This window comes from Bubalus bubalis, chromosome 9, assembly GCF_019923935.1.
Source record: "Bubalus bubalis isolate 160015118507 breed Murrah chromosome 9, NDDB_SH_1, whole genome shotgun sequence".
NCBI classification, from domain to species: Eukaryota; Metazoa; Chordata; class Mammalia; order Artiodactyla; family Bovidae; genus Bubalus; species Bubalus bubalis.
In genome coordinates, this window is record NC_059165.1 from 79,758,926 (window position 1) to 79,780,800 (window position 21,875).

Sequence of the window (21,875 nt, forward strand, 5' to 3'; positions counted from 1 at the left end):
GTGAATCTGCCTACCTTTTCCTATATGTGAATTCAGCGTTTACCTCTTTGAGCTTTCGGACAATTACTAGTCCTCATTAAGATGGATGTGAAGTGAGTGGTATCCCTCTCCCTTTTTAAATCACTGTGCATACATGCTCAATCACTTAGTCGTGCCCAACTTTTTGCAACCCCATCGACTATGGCCTACCAGGCTCCTCTGTCCATGGGATTTCCCGGGCAAGAATACTGGAGTGGGCTGCTATTTCCTCCTCCAGGGGATCTTCCTGACTCAGGGATGGAACCCACATCTCCTGTGGAGTCTTTACCACTGAGCCACCTGGGAAGCCTCATAATTAATGTGGATCACAGCCTGGTTCTTTTAAAACCACTCCCCTCCAGGTATCTTGAGTTGAATGGGGAAAAGCAAGGAAAGTGAATGATGATGTGGGTGGTGGGGGTAATGTAGAAAGCGTTTCAGAAAGGGACATGTGTTATGATTATCAGTTCAGGGTGGCGCGTAGGCTTTGAAGGCACCAGTGTGGGCTGCAGCCTCGTCCTGACCTTTGCTGGCTGTAGCACTGTAACTTTGCCTTGCTGAGATACCCACCTCATTTTTAAGATTGTTTCGAGGATTCAGTGAAATAGTAATATACGGAAAGCACTTATCTTGGCACACAGTAAGTTGCTCTTAAAAATGGTAGCTTTTGTTATTATTTCAATGAATGCTGCAATAATATTTATATGACCAATGGTGAAGAAAGAACTCCAGGGAAAAGACCAGGCATCATGTCAAGACTTTAAAAAAAAATACAATAGAGCAGTTGTGTTTATAGAAGAGTCATCTGGCAGAAGCCCATAATTTTGATGAATTAGGAATCTCCACTTGAAAGATAATAAAATATGTTAAGCAATAACTGAAGCTGTTTAGCAAATTAGGATTCAGAATTATGCAATAGTTGAGCTTCTATAGCCTGACCACTCTGAAACATAAGTAAAGATCTCCATCTGTGATTGTGTAACTGCACTCAAACTCACCCCCTTTAGATATATTCCTATTGTTTGGATCTTTAACCTGCATTTAAACTGAAACCAGAAGGGAAAAAATGAAATTGCATAGACTTGATAAACTAATAATGGTTAACATTGAGCACTTCCCAGGGGATACGCATTATCTTGTTTAATACTCAATAATTCTCTGAAGAAGGGAAAATTATTATTTTCCTTTTATAGATGAGGAAACTGAGGTGTGAGATGTTGTTTAACTTGCCCAACGTCATCCACTGAATTAGGAGCACTGTCTTTGGAATATCTGCTTTTAGCCCCAGTACTTGGGGGGCAACTTTACCCTTCCCCCAGGGGACATTTAACAATACCTGGAGATGTTTTTGATTGTCATAACAGGAGGTATAACCAGCATTTAGTGGGTAGAGACTAGGGATGGATTTAAACATCCTGCAATGTCTAGGAAAATACCCTACCGGAAAGAATTATCTAGCCTAAGATGCTGGCAGTACTGAGGATGAACGATCCTGGTCTATTTCAATCCACTTAAAACTAAAGAAACTCTACTCTAACTGGCATCCTCTGTGACATGGTAGATTATTTTATAGTTGTTCCATCTCATCCAGGTTTAAGACCTTAAACATGTCAGAATATATTAGACTATATAATGTCTTCATGGGAAAAGAAGTGGACATAGCCTCTAAAATATTGAAATGATTGTTCTCAGTCTATTTAGGTAACCTAGGGGCAATAAATTTACATCTGCTTTAAGGGCTAAGTGGATATAATTCAAATGCTAACATTAGGGGAAAAAAAAACCCACAAAGATATGTTCAACTTGCTAATTCACTGGTATAACAAAAAAATGTGTGTGCATGCATACTCTCTCAGTCATGTCCAACTCTGCGACCCCATGGGCTGTAGGCCACCAGACCCCTCTGTCCATGGAATTTTCCAAGCAAGAATAATGGAGTGGGTTGCCATTTCCTCTTCCAGAGAATCTTCACAACCCAGGGATCAAACCTACATCTCTTGTGTCTCTTGCATTGACAGGCGAATTCTTTATCATTGCACCAGGAAGGCCAACAAGAAATGTTGTCTCCCATAAACCTGCCTGTATTGTTGAAATTCTGTAAACAACCTTTTCTGACAGCCTTTATGCTTCTTTCCTGGTTTAGTGGTAGGAAGGGGCAAGGGGAATGCATAATACATTTGAAAAAGATGTTTACAAAAGAGATGCCCAAGTTTAAAACTCCTCTTCTTACTCTCCAACCATAGCCCTTTTACGTATTATAGGGTTTCTGTTTCATGATTTTCCCCCCTGGTCATGAGCCTAGTTCTTGTTTTAATTAAAGCACAAGCTGTATATTGGTACAGAAAAGCAAAGCTTTTTTGCCTGTACCTAATGAGACAAAACACAGAAGGCAATCAAATTATTTTGAAGTTTCCCAGACTCAAAAATAATGCTCATCTTTTGCAAAATGCAGAGTTTAAACTATACATTCTTGTAACCCTGCCATCTGAAAGGGCAGAACATTGTGCAGTGACTGAGGGTCTGTGAGGGCGAGACGACGACACACACAGACACAGGGGTTCAAAGCTGGACTTTTCTGTCACTGCAAATGGTTTACAGAGTTCCTCCTTTATTCCTATGGAAGCCAGCTCTCTCTATCTGAAAAAGGAAAAACGCTCTGGAATATTATTTTACCATAGAGTTCTTAGTAGCCATGATGTATATTTTATGAAGAGAGGCCAATTTGCTGTCCTCAAAAATAAGATTATACACAGGACTGAACAAAGCAGAGGCCAAACCGTGGATCCACTGCAGTGCTCCACTTGTGAGCCATCAAATGTTGGCTGTGCCACACACCACAATGAACTCTTTAAATCATTGGTCCTGGTTAATCCTCATATCAGCTCTGCAAGGCAGGCCCTATTTTTAATCCCCTGTCTGGCAGATGAAATAATGAGGCTTAGAGAGATAGTCTGACTTTCACAAGGTTACAGATAGATAAGTAGGAGGGTCAGGATTTCAAAACAGAACTGTTTGTGTTACTTTTTCTCTTTTGAGCAATTTGGTTGAATAAAATCCCCTCTGGACCAGTCATCTCACCCATCACTATCCCTAGCTGTCACTGAAGCGATTGTAGAGTGCTTATCAAAAGTAAAGGAGTTGATATACAGTGTAAATAAATATTAATAAAATAAAAGAAGCTAGGAGAACTTAAGCAACCCTCCTAATTTAATTGTTCCTCAGTTTTTCCATCTGTTAAGTCATAATAGTCCATCTCTACCTATTGTCCTGTATTTTATGGAGAAGATATGAAATGTATATTTATGTCCATACATAAACTCACACTTCTATTCATATGCAGACACAAGTGCATATACATGTATATGCATATATTTATACAAATACCTACATGTACATACAAACATGTATGCTGCTGCCGCCAAGTCGCTTCAGTCGTGTCCGACTCTGTGCGACCCCATGGACTGCAGCCTACCAGGCTTCTCCGTCCATGGGATTCTCCAGGCAAGAACACTGAAGTTGCCATTTTCTTCTCCAACATGTATACATACATGTAAATAGACACACACAGGCATGTGTGCACACGCACATAAATAGAACTAAGTACAATGCTTTATTCCTCAGCACAGGAATTTTTCTTGCTTTTCTGTATCACCATGACTGCAGCTTTGGTGAAAGTTGACATTTTTGGCAATCACATAGCGTATGTTTTGTGCAATCAGATGAGATCAAGGTCAATAAGTGTCCTTTCACTTTATTATCCCTTTTGACCCAAGCCCTTGCAGCCCAGGGTAATAGTACAGACTTAGGTGGATTCATTTTCCTAAAGTGCTTAAGGGGCTTCCCCAGTGGCTCAGGGGTAAAGAATCCACCTGCAGTGCAGGAGCCGCAGGAGATATGGGTTTGGGTCAGGAAGATCCCCTGGAAGAGGGCATGGCAACTGACTCCAGTAGTATTGTCTGAAGAATCCCATGGACAGAGGAGCCTGGTGAGCTATAAGAGTTGGTCGCAAAGAGTAGGACACGACTGAAGCGACTGAGCAAGCTAGCAAAGTGCTTAAACCACTGGTAGAAAAATACATTCTTACGGCAAATAAATCTCACTCTGAGTGAGTTTTCACATTTCCGTCCCATAGACTGGGCATCACTTACACTGAAATACCAGCCCCCCTGCCCCCTTCATGTGTACATCACCTTTTGCTCAACTCATCCCACTGACACTTTCCAGATTTCCTTACATTCTGACCAAGAAGTGCTTCAGGGTAGTGGGAGACCTTGAGAAAGGGCCTGAAGGGCTTATCACATGGACCAGGCACTGAGTCGGGGTGGGTAAGGACTACAGCTTTTGTTCCAGTTTTAGGTGTGAAAAAAATCTTAGAAAGATACTCAAGGTACAGAGAACCTTGCTTGTCCCTCCTCTCTAGCACGGCTCTAAAACCCTGTTATCTTTCCTTGGTGCTTCCTAGAAGGTTACTAAGACATTTAGGGGCCTCAGATAGCCTCCATCTCTTCACTGTCCCTGCCCTTTCGAGCCATCACCCTGCTCTTATTTCTGTTCAAACTTCTCTAAAGTGCTTCTCAGTAGGATTTGTTTCACCGGCTCTTCAAAATGCCCCAACTTTGGCAGTGTTCTCTTTGTAGTGTCCTGTATCCAAGTCTCAATTACCTCTCATTGGTCCCTTCTCCAGCTCACCATATTATATATGTCTTACCATTTTCTTAATACCTGCCAGGAAAGGAATTAAAAATAATCTAATCCAGGCAAAATTTAATTTCAAATTTATGTCCCATAACTAGTGTTAGAGTGCAGGCCTAGAACCCAAGTCCCCAGACGCCAAACTTGGACCTGACTGACATCCCTACCTGAGAAGGTAGAGAGCAATCTTATAGATATGGAGTGATTTCCTAGCAGAATGAATAATTGGTTGATTTACTGTTTTGCCCTTCTCTTACTCTGGAAATAGTTTTCATCTTGCCCAAGTCATGACACTTATTAAGTTGACTATGCAGGTTATTTATGCAAACCGTTTACCATTTATGAACAAGTACATATTATACCAGTCTACTCAACAGGCATATATTAAACATTAACAGTGCACCAGGCATGGTTCTAGACTTGAGGTGAATGACACAGATGTGTCCTGTGTTCTCACAGAGTTTACCATACCCTGTGATAACAGTTGAGCATATTATGAAATGTCAGGTTAACTTAAATCGTAGGTCACAATTAATTATAGTATCAAACTCCATTCTTGAAGTCAGTCTTTATATTTTGGTAGTGATTGATTATTGGCTCACAATTAAAAGTACACTATCATTGAAGTCAAATAAGGCTTGTAGTTGGTCATCTGCTCTACTGTAAGATAACTTGCTTTCTAAATTTTTCATAGTTTGTAATTTTTGCCTCAATAGTTACCATTATTTTAGCTTCATTTCTAAGTGCTCATTTTTTATACTTTTTAATTAAATAATAATGATAACTAACAATTTTTGAACACATGCTATGCATCAGACACCATTCCTGATATTTTTCATTATTACCTCATAATCTTCACAGCCATATTCTGATGTAGATACCATTAGTACCTATTTTACAGAAACTTGTAATATGCAGAGATTGAGTAACTAAGATTAATTAGCTAGAAAATGGTGAAGTCAGGCTATAACATGTGCAGTCTAGCTATAGAATCCAAGTATGTGACTACTGAATTGAAAAATGACTTCTGCTCAGCCCCTTGGTCGCCTATAGCCACACTCATTCACCCACGTCCTTTCCCATCCATGACCACTCCCTGCAGTAGAAGAGGATCATTCAATTCTGTGGTCTCATCAATGTGGATTTTCATCTTTTGTCTGACTGTACATATTAACCTTACAATAGAGTCATTCCTGGTGTACTTCTAATATGGTCAGAGAGAATTACTGAATTTTTCCAAATACCAACCGCAAGCAGTGTTTTAGCATGGAAGAATTTGACACATCAATTTTTTAAATACCTCTTGGAACATAGGATAAAAACAAGGAGTAAGAGCAAAAATAAAATGCATTTAAAATAGGATAATTTATAATAATTTTCTTTAATAGAGTCTGAATGGTGGAAAGAATTATATATTTAAAACAGACTGAGATATATATGACTTCCCAGGTGGCTCAATGGTAAAGAATCCTCCTGCAATGCAGAACATGCAGGAAATGCAGGTTCAATCCCTGGATCAGGAAGATCCCCTGGAGAAGGCAATGGCGACCCACTCCAGTATTCTTGCCTGGGAAATCCCATGGACAGAGGAGCCTGGTGGGCTACATCCATGGGGTCACAAAGAGTCAGACGTGACTGAGCATGCACACACGGAATTTGTTTAGTCACCGAGTCATGTCCAACCCTATGTCTTTGTGACCCTGTGGACTGTGGCACACCAGGCTTCTCTGTCCTACACTATCTCCCAGAGTTTGTTCAAACTCATGTCCATGGAGTCAGTGATGACATCTAACCATCTTATCCTCTGTTGCCCCCTTCTCTTCCTGCCTTCAATCTTTCCCAGCATTAGGGTCTTTCCCAATGAGTCAGCGCTTCACATCAGGTGACCAAAGTTTGGGGGCTTCAGCTTCAGCATCAGTCCTTCCAATGAATATTCAGGGATTATTTCCTTTAGGATTACGTGGTTTGATCTCCTTGCTGTCCACGGGACTCTGAAGAGTCTTCTCCAGCACTACAATTCAAAAGCATCAGTTCTTCAGCACCCAGTCTTCTTTATGGTCCAACTCTTATATCCGTACATGACTACTGGATAAACCATAGCTTTGACTATACGGAACTTTGTCAGCAAAGTGATGTCTCTGCTTTCTAATAGGCTATTTAGGTTTGTCAGAGCTTTTCTTCTAAGGAGCAAGCATCTTTTAATTTCATGGTACAGTCACTGTCCATAGTGATTTTAGAGCCCAAGAAAAGAAAATCTGTCACCATTTCCACTTTTTCGCCATCTATTTATCATAAAGTAATGGGACCAGATGCCATGATCTTAGTTTTTGAATGTTGCATTTTAAACCAACTTTTTCACTTTCCTTTTTCACCCTCATCAAGAAGGTCTTTAGTTCCTCTTGACTTTCTGCCATTAGAGTGGTATCATCTGCCTATCTGAGGTTTTTGATATTTTTCCCCACAATCTCGATTCCAGCTTCTGATTCATCCAGCCCAGCATTTTGCATGATGTACTCTGCTTAGGTTGGTTCAATCACTCTGTTGTGTCCGACTCTTTGTGACCCCATGGACTGCACATGCATGGTGACAATATTCAGCTTTGATGTACTCCGTTCCCAATTTTAAACCAAACCATTCCATGTCTGGTTCTAACTGTTACTTTTTGACCAGCATACAGGCTTCTTTGGAGGCAGGTAAGGTGATCTGGTATTCCCATCTCTTTAGGAATTTCCATGCATGGGATATATATATGAATATGTAGCTGACCAGTGTCTATACTATGTAGAGCTAATGGTTGAAACTGTGGGAATCAGTAAGGTCACCTGAGAAGCATGGAATATGAAAAGGGAAGAATGTCCCAAGAAAGGAACTGTGCAGAAGTGTGTCCTGTGAGGGAGGAGGAAAAAGAAGCTTCTCCAAAGAAGACAGGAAAGAAGTTTTCAAAGATATAAGAGGAAACTCAGGGAGATAGAGGAGGAGGGATGATTTAAAGGACTACTTACAATGGTCAAGCGTGGGAAATAGGTCATTAGAAACAGCAATGCCTGAAAAGTGCCCCTGGATTTTCCAGTTAAAACTCATTGGTGGCCACAATAAGAGCAATGCCTGTGGGTGAGGGCACAAATACCACAGCGCTGTGGCTGGAGGGGTGAATGCAGAGCTGAGGAAGTGGAGACAGGAACCAAGGCAATTCTTTCAAAAACGATGGCTGTGAACACATGAGCAGGAAACTCCACCCATGACCAGCTGAGGAGGCAGTGTGTCTTGAGGCAGTGGGGGTGCTTGTTTAATTCTATAGGATCAGAAGAGAGAGCTGATGTTGAGAGAGTGACTGGGAGAAGGAGAGAAGAGAGGGTGATGGCGGAGCATGAGTCCGAGGAGATGGGAGAGAATGAGTTCTGAGCCGTAACAGCAGGCTAGTGTGATGAAGGTGTGGAGTGAGTACCACATCCTCAGAGAAGGGAAAACAGAGCACGATCTGTTAGGGAGGGCGTGAAGTCAGGACGCTGCTCCCTTGAGTTGGGCCATTGGAGAGGAGGTCACAGTTTTAGGAAAATATTGCACTTCTGAAAGTCTCTGTTCAGCTGTGTGCCTTTGCTTTCCCTACCAGCTTTGTACACATTTTTGTCATTTTTAGTGTGTGACTGTGTAGATGCCTGCTTAAATTTTGGAAAGCCACGTGAGAAACCATGAATTTCAGGATAGTTGTTTGGATGACTGGCCTAATTATTTCTTTTGGAAACTCAATGCAGCCTTAGTTGCTTAAAAGTCTCTAGCTTGAAAAGGTGTTAGGATTTTAGTTCTTTCATTTTCTGTGGCTCATGACCATTTGAGTAATGTCTGCTCATTCACCCAACTGGCTCCAGTTCTCAGGAGCAAGGGCCAAAGCTTTTCAGCCCTGAATAGTATGTAGGGTGGCCAGAGGTCCCCAAAGCCCATTGTAGAAGTCACAGCCTGTAATTATGAATCCCATGCACGTTCAAACTGTTTTGCATGGCAGAGTGACAACATTGGGATGTGTAGGATCATCTTAACCTCATAGCAACTCTGTGTAGTTTGTGAAGCTGAGTTTCCGTGTCTGTTCTTGGGCATGGGTTCTCTTGGAAGGAGAGACCAAAGAAGTGAAATAAAGTGCTGAGACAGACTGGGCTGTCCTTCCTTTCCTTTCCAGTCCCAGCCTGGCCCCTCCTCTTCCTGGCTCATCAGTTCTCAAGTCTTGATCTCCTGAACTGCGAATCATGAGAGGCACAAAGATGAGGAGGGAAGAGCTGTGGTACACACAAGGAAGATGAATTAGAGAGAAGAGACCAGAACATTTCACATCATTTTATAGCTTGCAGATTCACTTACATGATCTCATCTGATTATCTGTGTTTTCTGAATAAAGAAACTGAGCTTCAGAGATTAGAAATAATTTCTCTGCCCAGAACTACAGAGTTAATAAATGTCAGAAGTAGGACTTGAATCCAGAGCTTCTGGCTCCAAATCCATTGTCTCTGTACAAAAGGCTAAGGCATCAGCTGCCATTCATGCTGTGAATATATTAGAAGTGTTTATTCTTTTAAATATGTCCTGATTACATTGCTAGGCTGGTAGGTATGGCATTTTCTAAGATGATTAGTGCTATATAAATATTACTGAATACTACCAGTGGCTCAGAGGATAAAGAATCTGCCTGCAATGCAGAGACCTGGATTCCATCCCTGGGTCGGGAAGATTTGATCCCTGGTCCTTCTCCAGGGAAGATGCCCTGGAGAAGGAAATGGCAGCCCACTCCAGTATTCCTGCCTGGAAAATCCCATGGACAGAAGAGCCTGATGAGCTTGAGTCCATGGGGTTGCAAAGAGTTAGACACAACTGAGCGACTAACATGCACGTGAAGTTTCTTAAGATTAGTGCTATATAAATTAGCAATACCATTATTAGTATTAGTATTGCCGCCAATATCATGAGCTACCTAGGAAAATTCATTTTACTCAGTTCAGTAAGTACCTAGTGTCTCTGGTAAATAAAATATTGTCCATACCCTCAGGAAGCAGAGAAAGACATTATGTAAAGGTATAGATGAAATGTCACATGATGGATTCTGTACTGAACATATGGCCAAGATAAAGAAATAAAGAACAGTGGTTCTTGAGCTTCACTAGGCATCAGAATCACCTGAATGGTTTGTAAAAACAGATTGCTGCTGTTGTTCAGTTGCTCAGTTGTGTCCCACTCTTTACGACTCTATGGGCTGCAGCACGCCAGGCTTCCCTGTTCTCTGCTACCTTCTGGAGTTTGCTCAATCTCATGTTCATTGAGTTGATGATGCCACCCAGCCATCTTATCCTCTGCCGCCCCCTTGTCCCCCTGCTGTCAGTCTTTCCTGGATTGCTGGGCCCTGCCTTAGAGTTTCTGGGGTGGGGCCCAAGAATGTGAATTCCTAACAAGTTCCTAAATGGTGTTAATGCCATTGGTGTGGCTACCACACTTTGAAAGCTGAGGTAAGTTCCAGTTGGGAGGATCAGAGAAGATATTATGAGGGATCCACAAGAAACTTAGTATTACTGCAACCAGAAGAGGACAATGGTGAGAGATGAGTCTAAGCTCATGGAAGGCTGCCCATGCCATGCTAAGGCCTGTTGATCATTCTTCTAGGGGCAGGGCAGAGCCACTGAAGATTTGAAACTGAGAAGCACCCTAGTCAAACTTACATTTTAGAAAGCTAAGTAATTTTAGAGCAAGTACAGAAGCATGGAAGGAATTCCCACTTACAACCTAAATATGAAAGAACTTGCTTGACCGTCTATAATATTATGTCCCACGATTAATCACATGTGTGTATAGCTTAGCATTTCAGACCGTGAATAAGTTGTTGTGTGCCATCCATATATACTAAAGACATCATCCTTTCCCTCAGGCACATATGGGAGCCAAAACAGCACAGGGGAATGACAGAGCACACAACAAGGTTTTCTTTTCAAGGGCAGAAAAGCGTCCCTTTCTGACTGACTTCACTTAGCATGGTAGTCCCTGAAAAGTGAAGTGAAGTCAAGTGGAAGTTGCTCAGTCATGTCCAACTCTTTGTGACCCCATGGGCTATAAAGTCTATGGAATTCTCCAGGCCAGAATACTGGAGTGGGTTGCCATTCCCTTCTCCAGGGGATCTTTCCAACCCAGGGATCAAACCCAGGTCTCCTGCATTTCAGGCAGATTCTTGACCAGCTGAGCCACCAGGGAAGCCCATGATAGTCCCTAGTTGCATCCATCTAAAACATGGCAGAAATGAACCTATCTATGAAACAGAAATAGAATCACAGACACAGAAAATAGACTGGTGGTTGCCAAGAGGGAGGGGGTTGGAAGAGGCTGGATTGGATGAGTGGTTTGTAGATAGACCTGACTACACTGGAAATATCTGGTAGGCAGAAGGCAGAAACCTAAAAATCACAGCCCTAGATATGGGAAAACGGCTAATATTTTTGTCTGTGGTGACCCCTCCTCTTATACTTAAAAGTTAATTCTTAAAGGGTTTGTACTAAAGCAGAGAGCATAACTTTAGTGGGAGAAATTTCCATCAGAAGAAACTTTACTAGGCTTCTAGTAAAGTTTTTTTCTCCATTCCAGAGATGTTATTAAGAGAAAGCAGCAGCACTCAGCTGTTGGAGTGGTTGCCATCTTCTCTTAAACACCTTGTGTTCTATTATATAGTGTCTACTAGTATTTTCCTAATAAATATAATTTTGTAGGGAAAAATTAATTTTTGGTCTGATACATATATGTAAATATATTAATACTGTTTTTGTGTTTGTGATATAGTAAAGAGATGTATATAGAAATACATAGAGATGTATAGAGAGACATCCCTCTACCCAGGTAGGTTTAAAACATCTTTCTGAAGGATGCTTTACAACAAGATTCTCAGTCTCTTTCATTTAATAAGAGCTTCAAACAATATCACACGCAAAACACAGGTTTGTCAAGTTTTGGTAATGGTAATGAACTTCTAAGTATTGTTTTCTGAAGCCAAACACTTTCTTATACACAAAAATAGGCATGTCCATTGATAATTGAATAATCAGTATTATCTGTAAGATAGACAAATGTGAAAAAACTTCATCTACTCTTTAGTCAAATCCTAATCATGATAATTTTTATTTCCCTTATATATTTCTCAAATATATTTACATTTTTAAACTAATTTGTCTTAATATTTTGCTTTATATTTTGGGATCAGGTTAAAGTTCTGTGGGTCCCATGAATGTTATCTGCCCTCTTGATTGGCTTTTACTCCTGAACTACTAGTCAAAATAGTAAATGGTCTTTTAAGTTTCAGAAGTCAACATAAAACTCATTTGCCATAAAAATCAATATTTAAATGCTCCCTGTTTCTGTAAACTCCTTGAAAAAATTTTAAGGTCATCAATATGATGTGTTTCCCTGAAACTTCCCATGAAATTTGTTTTCTTACTGGAGTTGTTTTATTTCTTTCTGTAAACCTAAAAAAGCAGAAGTTTTGTTTTATGCGTTTTGGCAACCTGGAATGACCAGTTCTGAGGATGATTTGGCTTGTAATGATCATCTCTGCTTTCTTGGGTTTGGAGTACATAATTGTATTATTTATCTAGTTATTTGCTTTTCTATTTGTTCAAAGTATTGGCTATTTTTATAAAATTCTTTGGAAGTTTCTTCAGTAGTGATTGGAAATAGATTATTTTTTGCACTATTAAAGTAAGTTTATTATGTAAAAAAAAAAAAAAAAAAAAAGGAAGAGGCTGGATTGGGAGTTTGGGATTAGCAGATGCAAACTGGTATATGTAGAATGGATAAACTACAAAGTCCTTGGCAGGAACTGTATTCAGTATCCTATGATAAACCACAATGGAAAAGAATATGAGAAAGAATGTGTGTATATATGTATATGTATAAAACTGAGTCACTTTGTTATACACAGCAGTAGTGAACACAGCATTGTAAGTCAACTATACTTCAATTTTAAATAATTAACTAATTTTTTCGGAAGAGTATGTTCAGTCAGGGCTGAAGCAATCAGGCAGGGTTTCACAGAGAATGTAGAACTCTGTGAAACCCTGGCCTTGAGGAACAGTAGCATTTGCCCGGCCAGAAGAAAGTGTTGCAGGCAAGGAGGCCCCCAGAGTAAAGGAACTGAAGGGAAACTAAACTTTGAATGCACAGGGACATGGAAGAAGTGGAGGCAACTGTTCAGTCTTTGGCAGGGGCTTTCCTTGGAGCATGCTGGAGGAGTGGAAAAGAAGTTTGAATCAAAAATATTGAATCAAAAAAAAAGAAAAAATTAGAATGCAACACAGAGATAGGAAATATAGTACTTTTTGGCCATCTCCAAGCCCCCTCTCCTCTCTTGTCACTCAAGGATAATAGGAATCAAGGGAACACAATATAAAGGCTTGGGTTGGGGTCAAGACACAGGAAAGATACAGGGCTTTGGTTCTCTTAGGGCCAAAATAATAGTCATGGCTACCCTGGGAGCTGGCCATTGTCCTGAGAATAGGTGGGCTGGTGACCTAACAGCTCCTTATAAAAAGCCATCTGTCCTGTGAACCTGGGTGATGTCCTGGGAAAGCTTTCCTCTCAGCTCCCAGATGGTATCACAGTGCCTTTGTGAAAGGAGATTTCCTGGATTGTTTGCTTATTCCCAGATTTGCAGATATGAAAATTATTTTGTATGTCAGTTTTGTGAATTTTGATTTCTGCTGTATCTCTTCATATCACAACTTAACCATCTGTATGGCACTCTCTTAAGTTTTATCTTGTATCCAAAGAGCAGGGTACTTGCTGAAACAAATCCACAAATTGATTTTTTTTCCCTCGTGCATTCTTATAGATTTATTCACAGTGTAGGTTAGAGTCATTGCTGAATTTGACATTCCATATATTCTTTTAATTATCCAAAACTTTGATTTTCTGGCCAACACATCATCTTTGTCTTAGATTACTATTTATTTCCATGACCAGGAGCAAGCACATGACTTTTTCTACAATGCCATATTCCCAAAGAATTAAGATAGATACCTTCCCAAAAGTGACTTCCTGTGTGCCTGTGGGTGAGAGGCAGAGCCACCAGAAGTGAAACAGATCGAGGCAGTGGTTGGGGCTCAGCCAGGCTCATCTCCGGAGCTCAGTCCCTGTACCAACCAGGCATCCTGTGGGCTGTTAAAATGGAAACCTCATCAAATTAAAAGTGATTGCATACTGTGGACCTTTGCAATCACATCAGAGGAGCTGAAGGTACATTGCAATCACACTGGAGGAGCTGAAGGTGCAGCTAATAAATCGTAGGTTCTGACATTTCTGACGTGGGATGGGAGGTGGCAGTTAGGATACATGTGGCTGGAAATGCAGATAGCAGCATACCCAGTTAAATCAAATACTTACCATTAGGCCCACTGAGCAACTTATTGAATTTACCATTGACTATATTTAAACATGATCAATCTGAAATTTCCTGTCTGAGATTTGCCTCGGAAGAACAGGGAAAAAAGAGAGAGAGGGTAAGACTTTGCCAAAGGGTGCTTTCATGGAGTTGATGGCAGCTGAAACAAAAGGCCCAGTTTTAATTGAATCACAGACTGTGTAATTATTTAACCTGTACCAGCTGGCCTCAGGAAGCTACCAGATTTCCTTAGAGAGCTTGTACTTGACCAGAAACAGAAGGTAACTTATTAGTAACAAGAAAAATGCTTCTGTACCTGTGTTACCTCCTACTCCCAGAGAACTTAACGTAAAAGGGGAAAAACTTCCTTGGAGTTCATTTTTGGCTTAAGAGGCCGTCCTCCTTCCCTGGAGGATGTGAACGGGTTTGCTAAAACACCTGTAGTCTCTGAGGAATAGCCAACATAAACAGGATGTTATTGCATCAGACAGGTAAGAGTCATTTCGCTAATTAGTCATCTGAGATTTCATTCTTCACATGGAAGTACTGGAAATTTAATTTGTTTGTGATGTGCAACTGGCAAACTGACAATAGCTCCAACTGCCCCTCCCTCTGTCTTCCTGTCCTGGTACTGCATGGAAATTGCAGGGGTGGGATGTGGGGGAGCTCAGTGTAGACACTGCTTCATCCATCAACATCAAGCTAACTGCAGCGCCTTCCTATAGACGAATGTGTCCCAAATACACATCCCTCACTTGTAATGCTGGAATAATCCTAATGAGTTTCTCGTGATCATTTTTCTTTTAGATTAAATGTTTTTGTTTTTCTCAATCCCCCTCCCAGTTTTGCAACATGAAGTCATTCAGAATCCATGCTCATTTACATAAGAGCGTCATTCTTAAAGGTGCAGAGTAAACTTTTTAGGAAGCTATATATTATGAATTAAAGTATGATTGAAGACCGTCCCTGACTTGGCCTTTGATTAAAGAAAGAGTTCATCCTATTTACATTGTTTTAAAACACCCTTCTCCAAAGAAAGATTAATTGGCATCAAATGTCATTCCTATACATTATAACTATTGATTTTACATTTGTTGTAGCTCCTCTGATTTTATGCCCCTTTATGTCATAATCTATCATCCTGATAGCAGCCCCTGAGTTGGTGCTGGGACAGAGCCTGAAGGGTGGTTTCTTTCAATTTAGACTAATCTATCTGTGAAACAGATGAGCTTTCAAACAGAACCGTGCTCTTCTCGCTTTTCATAGCATTATCCTGATATTTCCCATGGAGATCATAGTATGATTTGTGGCAGCATTAGGGACATTTCTGTAGTTCAGGAGAGATGGATCCTGGCTACCCTGGATGCTGTAGGAAGCCGGGTGCTCCTCTTCTTGACTTTTTTTTTCCATACATAGATTCACTCTTAGGATTCAGAGTGCAAATATTATGGCCATCTTCTGGAAACTGTCAAGGTTCAGAAAAATCCATCTTCCACAAGTAGCAGAAGAAATAGAATATCTGCTGGCTACACCCCACCTCATTTGTTAAAGGACTGTCCAGACCTCTTTTTAATCTGCATCTACTTACATGTTTATAGGTAGAGTCTGGGCTATAGCCAGATCACCAAGCAACCCATTTAGTGTAAACTTAGGCTTTCTGGACACACATGTTGTACTCAAGTATCACTTCTTGTGTTTTGGTTTTCTGGCCAGTTGAGTGAATGTAATGCTCTTGTTTTAAATTGTTACTTTACACTCTTTTTCCTCTGGCTTCCTGTTCAGTATTCAGTCACATCACTCAAGACCATCCCGGAACTGTGCCGAAGATGTGATTCGCAAAACGAAGACAGATCAGGTAAGTTTCACTCATCTCTTTTTAACCTGCCTTTTAGAGTGTGGGGGACTCCTCCTGGAATCTCTTCCCCCATCAAATTGGTTGCTCCTGCTTTCTGTTTTCTTCTTCTTTTATGGCTTCTCCATTCACCACCCACCCCCAACAAACAGATGTTAGGTCATCCTCCAGAGACTAACTGGACAGGGAGGCCCTGATGAGGACCCAGTTGTATACAAATAAATGTAGGCGATCATCGTGGTGGCTCCAAACCACAGTATACGCAGCAATTTACTGCAAACCCGAGAAACCATTGGTGACAAAACATAATGATGCAGGCGCCAATGAAAAAATGTTGGATACGTTTACTACCCAGATGGCAAGGACCAACTTGGGGGATGGTGCTTTGCCAAAGTCTGAAATCCTATCAGGGATGCGACATGATAGAATCTGCAGTAAGGCATACTGTAACAGTTAAGATTAAAGCAAAGCTTTGGAGTTTAATAGTGTAAACTAAACAGAGAATTATGGCATATAGATGAAAACCAGCTGGCTGACCTTTTCTCCTTGCACCACCCCCCACCCTTGACCAAAATAAAAGTACATTCAGGATTGTTTTTCCTTCTGAAAATCAAATTAAGCCTCTCTGCTTTTCTCTCTGTGATGGGCAAAAAATGAAAATAAAAAAGGATATTGATGGGAATGATACCATAGCATTAAACTATGAAATGATGTTTGTTATTTTTCCAACTAATTACTCTAAGGCATCACCATTAACCTTGCCAAAGCGGGACCTCTGATAGTAACTAGAATCCTAAGAACCGCAGATGATGGGAGACTTAAGATAATCCTTGAATTAGGTGCATCATGTTTGAAAATAAATAGATCGTCCTACCTATACAGCTATGAGAATTCTAGGCCTTTTGAACTGAAACGACTGTACAAAGCTTATTTACTTTTGTTCTGGATCGTTTGTTTACTATCGACAGTTTGTTTAGATGAGGTGGGAAAAATAATTCGTCTATCTAGGTTTGTTTATCTCTGTGTTTTTCTGTGTGAGTGAAAGTAATGTTTCATTGTCTGGGTCAGAATCGTCATAGAATATAGTTTGAAGTGCAAATAAAAGTTTTCACTTACCTCTATTAATTTTTTCTTTTTTTAATTTCAAGCACACTCAAGTTTCTATGGGGTTAACAGAGGCTTTGATCACAAGACTTACCAGAATGTGCCTCCTTAAAAGCCATCCCCAGATTCAGAGTTGAACCCTGTGATCAGTGACAAAGGCAGCAGATTCAGTGGACAGGCCCCCAGCCTCAGAGTCCAAGACCATCTGAGTCAGCATGCAGCGCTTTACCCTCTATCCCACCTTGAGCCTGTGACTCATTAGCTATAAAATAAAAAAAGAAACTTTTTCTGCCAGTGTTGCTAGGCTACTGTTAGTATCAAAATTAGGTGATGTATCCGAAGGTACTTTGGAGAAGATTTTCTTTCTTTCTTTTTTTTTTTAAAGTTGAAGATGGAGAGTAAGAAAGAAGACTTAATAGCAAACACTTCAGTAGTGCTTAATGTGCCAGGTACAGCGGTAAGCCCTTTACTTGTGTTAACTCAATCCTAAAATCCCTGTGAACTAAGTACCATTAGGATGTTTGTATTATATAGATGGGCAAACTGAGGCACGGAGCAGAGAAGTTAATTATCTTGCCCAGAGTCACACAGCAATTACAATACGGAGTTGGGATTCAAACTCCAGGAAGTCTTTCTCTGGAGTCTGGTCTCTTATACATTCCTTATACTATCAGATAGCTAGACTTAGGAATAGTAATTTAATTTCAGGATATTTTAAAACTTTAAAAGCTAGCATTTTCCCTCACCAGTGAAGTGGAAAATTTGTTCTCTGTTAAATAGTTTCTCTTGCTTACCAAGTTAAGTGAATTAACCGAAGCTTTTAAAAATAATTTTCCTGGGGGTGGTTTATTCCATTTCTCTCCAGGTCATGTGCCTTGTAGCCACTTCCACAATAGGCGATGTTACAGATTTCTTCTGTGGTTGAGAAGGAGGCCAATTTCAAGTTCAGATGCCTTCAGACTCACCCAGAGCAAACATCTAATGCTCAAGGTAATCACCAATGATTAGACCTGACAAGAAATGAATGTTTCAGGGAAAAACTCAGGCCTCTTTAATGGAATCACATGTATACCTCCAATTTGATGGACCATTTGGAGGCTGGTAAAACACTTCCCCCAGAGCAAGAGCGATCTTAGAAAAACAAACACACGAAAAATCAATCTCTCCAAAGCACCACTGTAGAATTATCTGTGAACTCCTTTGAAAGAAATCTCAATATAGTACAGTTTTCACCTTCCCTTTCTGAAAGAACTGAGCCAGTCTCAATGAGTTCCATGGGCATTCAGATGTAGAAATAGTCCCCAGCTCCCCGCACTGCCCCCCTACCCCGGCCCCAGGTCTTTCTTGTTTCAACAACCTAGGAGGAGTTGGCTCCAGGAGCCCTTGCAGATCTCCGTTGTTATGATAATGTTTTCGAACCCATGGCAGCAGAAGACACATTGGCTCCTGAGAAAAGTCCACGTCTTCTGGATGGGGGAACCTTCCCCTAAACTTCTCGTGACTGTGAACATACCCCACCCAATAGAGACATGTCTCTTTACCTTTAAGTCTGCTAGGCACTTTCTGTGTAAGCCCTCAAATAGTAACATCCATCCTGGTATTAACAAGTCTTTGATGAGATAGATGTTCTTGGAGCCACTCATTCTTTTATTTATTCATTCCTCAAGTAACTTGTGTGTTTTCTGTCCTATGCACTGAAGGCAGGGTAATAAACAAGGTATAGACAAGGCCCTGTTCTTAAAGCACTTACATCCTGGGGGTTGACAGACAAAGGCAAGCAAATGAATATATAAGCCAGATCATTCCCAATAGTGATGAGGTGATGCGAGGCTTGTGACAAAGTAACTTATAGTGGGGAAGAGAGAAGACTTTGGGGATCAGGGAGTGTTCCTAGGGCCCAGCCATGGGAAAGCCAGTGGAGAGCATTCAAGGCAGAGGAACTAGCAAGTACAGTGCCTCTGAGTCAGAAATCAGCTTAGTGGATGCAGAAGAGAAAGAAAACCAATGTGGCTGTGGAGGGGTGGGGGAGCGATCAAAATGAGAATGAGGCCAGGGAGCCATTAAGGGAGGGTCAAACTCTACAGGGCCCTGTGAGTCAAGGAACAATGTTGGAGTTCAGGTTTTATGCTAAGACCTCTTAAGAGCACTGCCAACAGAATCCCAATTATTCTAAACTCCAATTACCGGGAAATAGAAATGCAAAAAAAAAAACAGAAAAAGAAATGCAAAAAAGCAAAATGGCTGTCTGGGGAGGCCTTACAAATAGCTGTGAAAAGAAGAGAAGCGAAAAGCAAAGGAGAAAGGAAAGATATAAACATCTGAATGCAGAGTTCCAAAGAATAGCAAGAAGAGATAAGAAAGCCTTCTTCAGCGATCAATGCAAAGAAATAGAGGAAAACAACAGAATGGGAAAGACTAGAGATCTCTTCAAGAAAAGCAGAGATACCAAAGGAACATTTCATGCAAAGATGGGCTCGATAAAGGACAGAAATGGTATGGACCTAACAGAAGCAGAAGATATTAAGAAGAGATGGCAAGAATACACAGAAGAACTGTACAAAAAAGATCTTAACGACCCAGATAATCACGATGGTGTGATCACAGACCTAGAGCCAGACCTCCTGGAATGTGAAGTCCAGTGGGCCTTAGAAAGCATCACTACGAACAAAGCTAGTGGAGGTGATGCAATTCCAGTTGAGCTATTCCAAATCCTGAAAGATAATGCTGTGAAAGTGCTGCACTCAATATGCCAGCACATTTAGAAAACTCAGCAGTGGCCACAGGACTGGAAAAGGTCAGTTTTCATTCCAATCCCAAAGAAAGACAATGCCAAAGAATGCCCAAACTACCGCACAATTGTACTCATCTCACACGCTAGTAAAGTAATGCTCAAAATTCTCCAAGCCAGGCTTCAGCAATATGTGAACCATGAACTTCCTGATGTTCAAGCTGGTTTTAGAAAAGGCAGAGGAACCAGAGATCAAATTGCCAACATCCGCTGGATCATGGAAAAAGCAAGAGAGTTCCAGAAAAGCATCTATTTCTGCTTTATTGACTATGCCAAAGCCTTTGACTGTGTGGATCATAATAAACTGTGGAAAATTCTGAAAGAGATGGGAATACCAGACCACCTGATCTGCCTCTTGAGAAATTTGTATGCAGGTCAGGAAGCAACAGTTAGAACTGGACATGGAACAACAGACTGGTTCCAAATAGGAAAAGGAGTACGTCAAGGCTGTATATTGTCACCCTGTTAATTTAACCTCTATGCAGAGTACATCATGAGAAACGCTGGACTGGAAACACAAGCTGGAATCAAGATTGCCAGGAAAAATATCAATAACCTCAGATATGCAGATGACACCACCCTTATGGCAGAAAGTGAAGAAGAACTAAAAAGCCTCTTGATCAAAGTGAAAGAGGAAAGTGAAAAAGTTGGCTTAAAGCTCAACATTCAGAAAACGAAGATCATGGCATCTGGTCCCATCACTTCATGGGAAATAGATGGGGAAACAGTGGAAATAGTGTCAGACTTTATTTTTCTGGGCTCTAAAATCACTGCAGATGGTGACTGCAGCCATGAAATTAAAAGACGCTTACTGCTTGGAAGGAAAGTTATGACCAACCTAGATAGCATATTCAAAAGCAGAGACATTACTTTGCCAACAAAGGGTTCGTCTAGTCAAGGCTATGGTTTTTCCTGTGGTCATGTATGGATGTGAGAGTTGGACTGTGAAGAAGGCTGAGCGCTGAAGAATTGATGCTTTTGAACTGTGGTGTTGGAGAAGACTCTTGAGAGTCCCTTGGACTGCAAGGAGATCCAACCAGTCCATTCTGAAGGAGATCAGCCCTGGGATTTCTTTGGAAGGAATGATGCTAAAGCTGAAACTCCAGTACTTTGGCCACCTCATGTGAAGAGTTGACTCATTGGAAAAGACTCTGATGCTGGGAGGGATTAGGGACAGGAGGAGAAGGGGATGCCAGAGGATGAGATGGCTGGATGGCATCACTGACTTGATGGACATGAGTCTGAGTGAACTCCGGGAGTTGGTGATGGACAGGGAGGCCTGGTGTGCTGCGATTCATGGGGTTGCAAAGAGTCGGACGCGACTGATCGACTGATCTGATCTGATCTGATTACCTGGAAGGAAGCCTAGAGTCATAACTCTCAGTCAAAGAAGGATCCCTAAAAATCATCTAGTTTAAAAAGGAGAGAAAGTGAGAAAGAGCAGATAATAAAAGCAGATGGGTACATTGTTGACAGTTGATGGATATGGTAAAGAGTATACATGTGTTCTTTGTACTTTTTTTATTCTTTCAACTCTTCTTTAAATTTAAATGAAAAATGTTTTGATTATTTATAAGTGAGTTTTTAAAAGGCTAAAAGTAATACTACTGTAGTCCCAAATCCATCAGATCTTAGAAAGTGTTGGTTACTATGCTGATGGGATCATCCAAGCCTATACTCCATCATGTTAGTGACAGGGAGCTCACAGTCTCACAAAGCCACCTATTCACAGAGATTAGTTTTTGTTCAGCCAAAATCAGTGGTTAATTTTTGTTCAGCCAGAATCAGCGGCCCTCAGATGTCCATCCTGATACCTGATTTTTCCTTTGGAACCTTAGAGAAGGACCGTTCCTCCTGGGCAAGGGTGCTGCCACTAAGTGTTTGGAGATGGCAGTCACCCTTGGTTTTGTCTTCTCCAAACTAAAATTTCCCTCCCCAGTTTTGAGTGTATCCTGCTCAGGCTTCTTGCTTTCTTGTGGACGTTTCATTTATCAGCATCCCTCTTAAAAGTGGTGCACCCAGAACTG

General features: G+C 40.9%; 1 protein-coding gene across 11 annotated transcripts in view; it reads left to right on the forward strand.

Annotated features, from left to right (window-relative positions):
* The window catches only part of LOC102397629 (synuclein alpha interacting protein), a 165,725-nt gene that overhangs the window by 82,774 nt on the left and 61,076 nt on the right, over positions 1-21,875 (forward strand). For 8 of the 11 annotated variants that reach the window (XM_025293007.3, XM_025293005.3, XM_044947803.2 and 5 more), the window contains one exon: positions 15,887-15,959. In XM_025293007.3, coding sequence (XP_025148792.2) covers positions 15,887-15,959 — 73 coding nt within the window. Of the gene's footprint in view, positions 1-12,588; positions 14,596-15,886; positions 15,960-17,925; positions 18,051-21,875 lie in introns of those variants that run through there. The other 3 variants (XM_044947805.2, XM_025293009.3, XM_044947806.2) reach the window with 3 other exon arrangements.